Below are 10,801 nucleotides of genomic sequence, written 5' to 3' on the forward strand. Positions count from 1 at the left end.
TATATATATATATATATATATATATATATGTGTATACATATGTATATATATATACACGTATATATATATATATATATATATATGTGTATACATATGTATATATATATGAGAGAGAGAGAGGATTTTGCGATTGAGTGGAAAAGAACAGTGGGAGGGAGAGGGTTGCATGACAAATAGGAGCTTGTGATACATGTGCGTGTGTGAGAGATTTTTGTGGCATAGTTGTGGGTAGCTGTGGAGCAGAGCAGATCAGGTCAGAGGGAAATGTGTGGTGTCATGAATCAACACTTAATGCTGTCTGTCCTCTTCTGTGTTCAGGATCATCTGGATAAGGCCATCGAGCTGAAGCCACAGGATCCTATGTCTTACTACCTGCTGGGCCGCTGGTGCTACGCTGTATGTGACATACACACACATTAACCCAAGTCAACCATACAGTGAGGAATACACTCCCTGAAAAGTGATCAATGTAGGAGCTTTGAGAAGGAGTCATTAGCAATACACACTCATTGACACACACTCATTGACAGACACACACACAAGCACCCTCCGCATACCCTGCCATGTGTAGCTAGCTGCAGTCAAAGATGAGTGGCTATTTCTCCGAAGAAGGAAAAAAAAGTCACCCCTGATGATTTGTGAGAGTGAATTTAAAGGGCGTTCTGCTCTGTGTTCACGTTAAACATTGATCCGCTGTTTACGTTCAGGCAGCGGCCCCTCTTTGAAAGGGCCCACAGGGACGGCAAGGCAGTGCTACACCTACAAGTGCACATCTCTAAGATGAATGGGGCGGGGGAAGGAACACTGCGCGCGTTTGACCCAGCAAGTCCATCACATTAGGCCCATATTCTTATTCCTGTAATCAAGTTTTATGGAAAAGGTGTGTGTGTCTGGCTGCTTATCATGATGGGTTGGTTTGTGTCAGGATTAGAAATCGCTTCCATTGCGGGTTATATTGTCACCGCATCCTGAGTGACGGGGCTTTAGGAACAGTAGTTAGTATTTTGAAAGTGTCTTTCCATAGTGACTTCTTTTTTTTCTTTTTTTTAAATTGGGGGGGGGGGTAATTTTCAGATCCTTTACTCCCATGACTCCCCCCCTCCTGTTTAAATGATACTTGCACTGTTTACGCACTGTAGTATCAGAGTCATATTCACACCATGTCATTTTAAATGTTTATCTGATTCACCATATTCTGAAAGGGCTCTACACACTGGTTCTGTTCAGGTGGCTCAGCTGTCCTGGATCGAGAGGAAAATTGCTGCTACATTGTTTGGAGAGCCTCCAAGTGCCACGGTCCAAGATGCGCTGAAGAACTTCCTCAAGGTATTGGGATTCTCCTTGCTACCATAGATTGTGGTGTGTTTGGCAGTACCTGTTAGTGTGGAGTAAAGCATGTCAGGCCTTGCAAATGTAATTTACCAGTACATTTCTCATTTGCCCGACTGCTAGATTTGAATATGGACAGCTACTCTGTTTCTGTTACTTTCATAGTTCTGCACTGTATACTTTAGCCTGTTAGAATCATACAGTCCTTTCAAGTTTTTTAAATGTTTATTTTAACTAGGCAAGTCAGTTAAGAACAAATTCTTATTTGCAATGACGGCCTATCAGAGAACAGTCGTCCTGCCTTGTTCAGAACGGCAGATTTTTTTTTTTTTTACCTTGTCAGTTCTGGGATTCGATCTAGCAACCTTTCGGTTACTGGTCCGACTCTCTAACAACTAAGGCTACCCTGCCTCCCCAAGTTCTCTCTCTTTAACTCAGCTTTTCTGATCACTGTACATTTCAACTCGGAGAACTCCTCCCTGTGTTCTGCGCACTTGCTGTTAGATTTAAAATTTGAAGACCAAACCACAAGTATTTCGAGGCTTAATCTGTGTTCCCACATTTCACATGTTTATATAGAGAGACGTGAAATGACTCCTGTCCAAGATTCTCTTGCTTCATGCCTCTTCCTCGCGTCTTGTGTATCTCACCCATCAAAAGAATTGAAGTGGTCTCTGTTGTAACTTGTTTCTTCTGGCCGCAAGGACTCTGGTAGAGGTTGTTTAGCTTCAACAAACACATCCTGCTGTTCTACAACTTGTGCCACTATAACCAAGTACACAAACAGTAACTACACACTACCTAGTGCCCAGGTGTTGCCCTAGTATTCTTCTAATTGTACTATTAATAATAGGGTCAGAATTTAAGGTAGAGTCAAGTGAAATAGAATTGTCTACGGCTAGAGGCAGAATAGTGCTATGGTTAGTCCTTTCTGTAATTGTGTGTGCTGAGCAGGTTCTATGTTTCAATTGCAGTCATTTGCCCAAATCGTGTACCAACCCCCGTACCTGTCCTGGACTGATCTGATGCCATTAGAACGTAAACTGTGAGGCAGTGTTTTTGTCAGCGGTTGTGTTTTTGGTGCCGGTCCAATGGAAGAATACAGCCGTGTTATTGTGCTATAGGAGGACATGCTCATTGTAAAGGCTGGAATGGAATCAATGGAACGGTATCAAACGTATGGAAACCACGTTTGACTCACTTCCATTTATTCCATTCCAGCCATTGCAATGAGCCTACTCCTCCTATAGCTCTTCCCACCAGCCTCCTCTGGCCTTATGGTAACACTTAACTCAGACATTTTCAAAGCTTGCGGGGGAGATTTGTGCTTACAATGCAGGGCTACCTTCTCACAAGAGTATGACTCAGAATACAGAGATTCTGGACAAGGAGAGGGCATTTTGTTCCAGCCTCAGGAAGCTGAACTCCAGAAAGAGTTGATTATCAGCAAGTACAATGTTCTCGTGTTTTATAATATTTTCACTCTTTCACAGGTGGAGGAGATCCGTCCCAGGTACTCCAAATTAAACTATGTGTTTTTAGCCAAGGTAAGTCGGACTGCCCATGTTGTTGTAATGTTTGCGTCTTAGATTCATCTACAGTATATCCAATAATCAAACGGACTCTGTATGTGCACCGATGGTGATAATGATGAGGAGGAGGAATGTGTTTTTGATTGGTCAGTGTTACAGAGACCTGGGGCAGAAAGGTCAGGCCAGGAAGATGTGGGATGCTGCTGCCTCAATGGAAACTGTTTCCAAAGAGGTGGGTACTGACTGTATTGTCACTGGCTTATTCTTGTACTCTAAAGTCTTAGTTCTCTCACGTTTGTCATTGTTGTGGTTCAAAAAGAGATTGATTGTCTCTTTTTATTTCTCTCTCTCTCTCTCCAAGGATGAGGAGGCACAGAAGGAGCTTGACTACCTTCTCCCTGCGCTAGGTGTTTATTGAGGACATTTCGAAATGGTTACGTCCTCTCGCTAGGGAGAAACACAGGATCATCTTCACTGGAAGCCACACTATGAATGGAATCCAAATCAATGTCTTATTTGATTACTGATTGGACAGTACCTTCAATGGGGGCTTCAACATTTCTGAAATACCGGACTCTTGCTAATCCTCTCTGGGATTGGAGATGACTGGATTGGCTGTGCATGCTAGGGAACACTGTTCTGGAGAACACGTTTATCACAGACACATCTTGATGTCTTATAAAAGCAGATATCGAAATTCTTTGACATCTGTTTGCTAAAGAGATTGTGGTAAAAAGGGACAGTTTTGACCTATCAGCAAGCAGTTACACACCCAGAATCCAATTTCATTGGCTGGTCCCATTTTTGATGTAAGTCAATCAATGGTGTTCAATGGGATGTATATTATCTCCCATATCTTGAAGCAATCTGCAGTCGAGTGTGGAGGACCAGGCAATACTGTAGCTAGAAAATGTTTTAATAATTATACTCACCCTGTTGGTGTCAGAAATGAATATGGTTCCCTGTAAACTGCATATGTATCAATAATTATTCTTGATTTTGTTTTTTTTATTACACTGAAATAGCCTAGCCTAAGAACTGCTTTTAAAAAATGTGATGCCTGTTTTTTCCTGTTTTAACCCACCTACCAGTAAGTGCATTGGAAAACATCACTGGTCTTTGTGGTTGAATCTGTTTGAAAATCACTGTTCGACTGAGGGACCTTGTAGATAATTGTATGTGTGGGGTACAGAGATGAGGTGGTCATTCAAAACATCATGTTAAACACTATTATTGACCACAGTGAGTCTTATGTGACTTGTTAAGCACATTTTTAGTCCTGAACTTATCTAGCCTTGGCATAACGGAGGGGTTGAATAGTTATTGACATTTCAGCTTTTCAATTTTCATTTTTTAATTTAAAATGATTTAAATAAATAAATAAAAAGGCTATAACATGACTAAGTGGAAGAATTCAAGGGGTTTAACTACTTTCTGAAGGCACTATAACTATATGTTACCCTATTTCCTATAAAGTACACTACATTTGACCAGGGCCGTAGTCCACTAAATATGGAATAGGGGCTCTGGTCAGATGTAGTGCACTAAATATGGAATAGGGGCTCTGGTCAGATGTAGTGCACTAAATAGGGAATATGGTGCCATTTCAGTTGCAGACTTGGATATTTCTTTAAGTGTTCTTTGACCTGCACTGAGTGGACCACTAGTGTAGCTCTGCTGGTTGTCAGGTTTTGTGTTCCTGTCACTGTCTGTACATAGACTGAGATGATGGTCCCATCAGATAAGAGGAAGGACTTGATAGGGAAAGAAACATGACTCCTAGGCAGAATCTCAATTTCATACTCATCGCGTCCTCTTCTCCTTCTCAATTGGCAGAGGTCAGAGGGAAGGGACCTCTGGCTTTCTCATCCGATGGGTTTTGAAAATGAGGCGAGGGAGAAGGACTCGAGGAGTATGAAATTGAGATTCTCCCTAGGAGTCCAGTTTCCTTCCCTATCAAGTCTTCTGGGAACCATTAACTGGTGCATACTTTATCTGAGAGGTGAAATACAAGAATGGTATCATTTATTTTGCCTCAGATTTGTCTGTGTTCCAGTAATATGAATGTATGCTTTTGTTGTATCTAGGGTTGTAGACATTGTACCCACTGGGCGCACACTGGTTGAATCATCGTTATTTCCACGTCATTTAAATGAAATTACGTTGAACCAACTTGGAATATATGTTGAATTGATGTCTGTGCCCAGTGGTCAGTGAAGTAAATTTTAAGCGAAAGGACCGAAGGGGTGTGGTATATGGCTAATATACCACGGCTAAGGACTGTTCTTACACACACACAACGCAATGCGGATTTCCGGGATACTGCCCATTAGCTGTGGTATATTGGCCATGTACCACAAATCCTGAGGTGCCTTATTGCTATTATAAACTGGTTACCAAAATAATTTGAGCAGTAAAAAGACATGTTTTCTAATACCTGTGGTATATGGTCTAATATACCATGGCTGTCAGCCAATCAGCATTCAGGGCTCTAACCACCCAGTTTATAATATCTTGTAAATTAAATACAGTACATAAAATATTATAGACACTACGCGAGCCATGTATTTAGAAATGAAAATGCATGGCTCTGGAAACTATTCTATAGACACTACTGATCAATGTTATTTGAGTCTGCCATTTTTCAATAAATATGTGGAATTGTGTGTGTGTGTGAGGGGGGGGGATGTTGCTGGAATACATGCACACACAACTATTTTTGTACACAACACTTGATTAAAATCTAATAGGGACATTTTCATTCTATTATCAACCAAATATTTTGCCTGGTCTCGGGTCCAAATGTAATAGCAAGGTATGAAAGAATGTTCTTGCTTGATTACCAAAGGTGAAGTGTGTTGTTTTATTTGTAAGCCACCCTTCCATTCACCTTTTTGTGCAGACTGTATAGTTTGTTCCAGAGCCAATTTTAAATTTGTCACTGGATCAAATTCAGTCCAACTTCCCTCCAGTCTGGTCATGTTTCAGGTTATTGTTATGGCATCGACTCATTCAATTACCTCCTAAAGGAACACAGGTGTTTGTTTAGTATTAAAATAACTGAAAATAAATGGTTAAATGGTTTCACCTCTTAATTTTCCAAAGTGGACTGAAAAGTTCATGTTAATGTCTTAATCACAACCCTGCTGCATAACACAATCACTAACTCTCCCTAACGTACTGTGCTTGTAGGCCTTTCTAATGGACCTGGCCCTGGTATCCTGGAAAGATATCGACCTCATCCCGTCAGTAGAGGATGCCTGTTTTTTTTTTTTTTATACTTTCCTCACCATCTTAAATAAGCATGCTCCATTCAAGAAATTTAGAACCAGGAACAGATATAGCTCTTGGTTCTCTCCAGACTTGACTGCCCTTAACCAACTCAAAAACATCCCGTGGCGTTCTGCATTAGCATCGAACAGCCCTGTGAAATGCAACTTTTTAGGGAAGTTAGAAACCAATATACACAGGCAGTTAGAAAAGCCAAGGCTAGCTTATTCAAGCAGAAATGAGCTTCCTGCAACACAAACTTTAAAAAGTTCTGGGACATTGTAAAGTCCATGCAGAATAAGAGCACCTCCTCCCAGCTGCCCACTGCACTGAGGATAGAAAACTCTGTCACCACCGATGAATCCACTATAATTGAGAATTTCAATAAGCATTTTTCTACGGCTGGCCATGCTTTCCACCTGGCCACCCCTACCCCGGTCAACAGCACTGCAACCCCCCACAGCAACTCGGCCAAGCCTTCCCAATTTCTCCTTCTCCCAAATCCAGTCAGCTGATGTTCTGAAAGAGCTGCAAAATCTGGACCCCACAAATCAGCCGGGCTGGACAATATGGAACCTTTATTTCTAAAATTATCTGCCAAAATTGTTGCAACCCCTATTACTAGCCTGTGCAACCTCTCTTTTGTGTCGTCTGAGATTCCCAAAGATTGGAAAGCAGCTGCGGTCATCCCCCTCTTCAAAGGGGGGGACACTCTTGACACAAACTGCTGCAGACCTATATCTATCCTACCCGGCTTTTCTAAAGTCTTCGAAGGCCTAGTTAACAAACAGTTCACCGACCATTTCGAATCTTACCGTACCTTCTCCGCTATGCAATCTGGTTTCCAAGCTGGTCATGGGTGCACCACAGCCACGCTCAAGGTTCTCAATGATATCTTAACCGCCATCGATAAGAAACAATACTGTGCAGCCGTATTCATTGACTTGGCCAAGGCTTTCGACTCTGTCAATCACCACATCCTCATCGACAGACTCAACAGCCTTGGGTTCTCAAATGATTGTCTTGCCTGGTTCACCAACTACTTCTCTGACAGTGTTCAGTGTGTCTGAGGGCCATTCTGTATACTTCTGACCCTTCTTTGGACACTGTTAACAACACTCCAGACGAGCTTCAATGCCATACAACTCTCCTTCTGTGGCCTCCAACTGCTCTTAAATACAAGTAAAACTAAATGCATGCTCTTCAACCGATCGCTGCCTGCACTTGCCCGTCTGTCCAGCATCGCTACTCTGGACAGTTCTGACTTAGAATATGTGGACAACTACAAATACCTAGGTGTCTGATTAGACTGTAAACTCTCCTTCCAGACTCACATTAAACATCTCAATCCAAAGTTAAATCTAGAATTGGCTTCCTATTTCGCAACAAAGCATCCTTCACTCATGCTGCCAAACATACCCTCGTAAAACTGACCATCTTACCGATCCTCGACTTTGGTCATGTCATTTACAAAATAGCCTCCAACACCCTACTCAACAAATTGGATGCAGTCTATCACAGTGCCATCTGTTTTGTCACCAAAGCCCCATATTCTACCCACCACTGCGACTTGTGCGCTCTCGTTGGCTGGTCCTCGCTTCATACTCGCCGCCAAACCCACTGGCTCCGGGTCATCTACAAGACCCCTCTAGGTAGAGTCCCACCTTATCTCTGCTCGCTGGTCACCATAGCTGCACCCAGCCGTAGCACGCGTTCCAGCAGGTATATCTCACTTGTCACCCCCAAAACCAATTCCTCCTTTGGCCGCCTCTACTTCCAGTTCTCTGCTGCCAATGACTGGAACTAACTACAAAAATCTCTGAAGCTGGAAACTCTTATCTCCCTCACTAGCTTTAAGCACCAGCTATCAGAGCAGCTCACAGATCACTGCACCTGTACATAGCCCATCTATAAATAGCCCAAACAACTACCTCTTCCCCTACTGTATTCATTTATTTATTTTGCTCCTGTGTACCCCAGTATTTCTACTTTGCACACACATCTACTGTCAAATCTACCATTCCGGTGTTTTTAATTGCTAGGTTGTATTTACTTCGCCACCATGGCCTATTTATTGCCTTACCTCCCTTATCTCACCTCATTTTCTCATATTGTATATATACTTACTTTACTACTGTATTATTGACTGTATGTTTGTTTTACTCCATGTGTAACTTTGTGTTGTTTAATGTGTCGAACTGCTTTGCTTTATCTTGGCCAGGTCGCAGTTGTAAATGAGAACTTGTTCTCAACTTGCCTACCTGGTTAGTTATAGGTGAAATAAATAATAATTAAATAAATAAAACTTGTCCCGTGATCCTCAAAGGCCAAACAAATATACCAGTGGCTCTGGGAAATCATTAAGGGTTAACATCTCTCTGAACAACATAGTTACATAATTGGGAAATGTTCTCCTTTCCCTTCTCATAATGTCCTAACTGGAAATGTTGTTTGCGGTAGTTAATCATCTTGAAAGTAAGGTTTACTGGAAAACTTCTGCTAATGTGCACATTGCCTGTCTGAGAGGTTGGTCAACTATATCCTACTTTTGAGGAACTGTCATGAATTTATGATTGGCCATCACAGACACGACTGTCAGTCTTTTTGGATAATGTGAAAATGTGACGTAATGAGTCACAAAACCGAACTGTCATCAGTCATGCTATCAAGGATGAGGTCATCTTCCTCACCACCTACACAAAGAAATGCTGGGTAAAATCAACACAATTTGGTAACCCAGCGCTGGATAAATATTGGACAGAACACACGTTTGGTTATTTTGATCCAGCCAGTGTTGCATGAATAACCCAACATATTGGGTTAATTTAACCATCAATTGGTTTATATTCACTTTCATACTGAGTTGACCCAGCAGTTACGTCTTTTTTTATTGTAATCCACAGGTTATTTTCAGTAGGTGTGGCTTTCAGATAGCTATTTTTTGCCACCAGTGACAGTAAATGTCATTATTACTCATCATATTAAATTGGTACCCTGCTAATAAAAAATGTAATGAAAACATTTTTACTCATTACATATTGTAATGTATTATTAATTACATAATTGTTTACATATTTTTACAAAGTGGTAACTTTCCCAACATTGGGATTTGCGTAAGCTTTCTAGCTTTCTTGTAAACTTCATTAAAGTTACGAAACTGTTAACAATGTAATTGTTACGGTTTTCTTTCGTTGAAAGAGAGTCGGACCAAAATGCAGCGTGGTTAAATCGATACATCTTTAATAGACGAAAAAACACAAACAATACAAAAACAACAAACTGAACGTGAAAACCTATACAGCCTATCTGGTGACAACTAACACAGAGACAGGAACAATCACCCACGAAATACTCAAAGAATATGGCTGCCTAAATATGGTTCCCAATCAGAGACAACGAAAATCACCTGCCTCTGATTAAGAACCGCCTCAGGCAACCATAGACTTTCCTAGACAACCCTACTCAGCTACAATCCCAATACCACTAAAACCCCAATACAAAAACACACCACAAAATAAACCCATGTCACACCCTGGCCTGACCAAATAAATAAAGAAAACACAAAATACTAAGACCAAGGCGTGACAGAACCACCCCCCCCCCCCCCCAAGGTGCGGACCCATAGGGGAGGGTCCGGGTGGGTGTCTGTCCACGGTGGCGGCTCCGGCTCGGGACGTGGACCCCACTCCAACCAAGTCTTAGTCCCCCTGTAACGCGTCCTATGATTGGCGACCCTCGCCGCCGACCTTGGCCTAATAACCCTCACCAAGGACCCCACTGTACTGAGGGGCAGCTCGGGACTGAGGTAGAAGCTCGGGACTGAGGGGAAGCTCGGGACTGAGGGGAAGCTCGGGACTGAGGGGAAGCTCGGGACTGAGGGGAAGCTCGGAACTGAGGGGAAGCTCGGAACTGAGGGGAAGCTCAGCCCTGAGAGGAAGCCCAGCACTGAGAGGAAGCACAGTACTGAGAGGAAGCACAGTACTGAGAGGAAGCTCAGGCAGGTAGTTGGCTCTGGCAGATGCTGGCTAGCTGGTGGTTCTGGCAGATCCTGGCTGACTGGCAGATCCTGGCTGATTGGCGGATCTGGAAGATCCTGGCTGACTGGCGGCTCCTGGCTGACTGGCGGATCTGGAAGATCATGGCTGACTGGTGGATCCTGGCCGACTGGTGGCTCTAGCTGCTCTGGCTGCTCCATGCAGACTGACAGCCCTGGCTGATCCATGCAGACTGGCAGCTCTGGCTGCTCCATGCAGACTGGAGGCTCTGGCTGCTCCATGCAGACTGGCAACTCTGGCTTCTCCATGAGATTAGCAGCTCTGGCTGCGCTGAACAGGCAGGAGACTCCGGCAGCGCTGGAGAGAAGGAAGGCTCTGGCAGCGCTAAACAGGCGGGAGACTCCGGCAGCGCTGGAGAGAAGGAAGGCTCAGATAGCGCTAGACAGGCGAGGCGCACTGAAGGCCTGGTGCGTGGTGCTGGCACTGGTGGTACTGGACCGAGGACACGCACAGGAAGCCTGGTGCGAGGAGCTGCCACCGGAGGACTGGTGTGTGGAGGTGGCACTGGATAGACCGGACCGTGCAGGCGCACTGGAGCTCTTGAGCACCGAGCCTGCCCAATCTTATCTGGCTCGATGCCCACTCTAGCCCGGCCAATACGAAGAGCTGGTATGT

The 10,801-nt window shown here is 43.4% G+C and overlaps 1 protein-coding gene across 1 annotated transcript in view; it reads left to right on the forward strand.

The window, feature by feature from the left end:
• The window catches only part of LOC124041417 (regulator of microtubule dynamics protein 2-like), a 77,959-nt gene extending 72,015 nt beyond the window's left edge, over positions 1 to 5,944 (forward strand). Inside the window, exons 7-11 of the mRNA XM_046358967.1 lie at positions 319 to 396; positions 1,228 to 1,326; positions 2,823 to 2,876; positions 3,013 to 3,093; positions 3,223 to 5,944. Coding sequence (XP_046214923.1) covers positions 319 to 396; positions 1,228 to 1,326; positions 2,823 to 2,876; positions 3,013 to 3,093; positions 3,223 to 3,279 — 369 coding nt within the window. The 3' untranslated portion in view covers positions 3,280 to 5,944. The remainder of the gene's footprint in view (positions 1 to 318; positions 397 to 1,227; positions 1,327 to 2,822; positions 2,877 to 3,012; positions 3,094 to 3,222) is intronic.
• Positions 5,945 to 10,801: the final 4,857 nt, after the last annotated feature.

The sequence above is a fragment of the Oncorhynchus gorbuscha genome, linkage group LG08 (genome assembly GCF_021184085.1).
Source record: "Oncorhynchus gorbuscha isolate QuinsamMale2020 ecotype Even-year linkage group LG08, OgorEven_v1.0, whole genome shotgun sequence".
NCBI classification, from domain to species: Eukaryota; Metazoa; Chordata; class Actinopteri; order Salmoniformes; family Salmonidae; genus Oncorhynchus; species Oncorhynchus gorbuscha.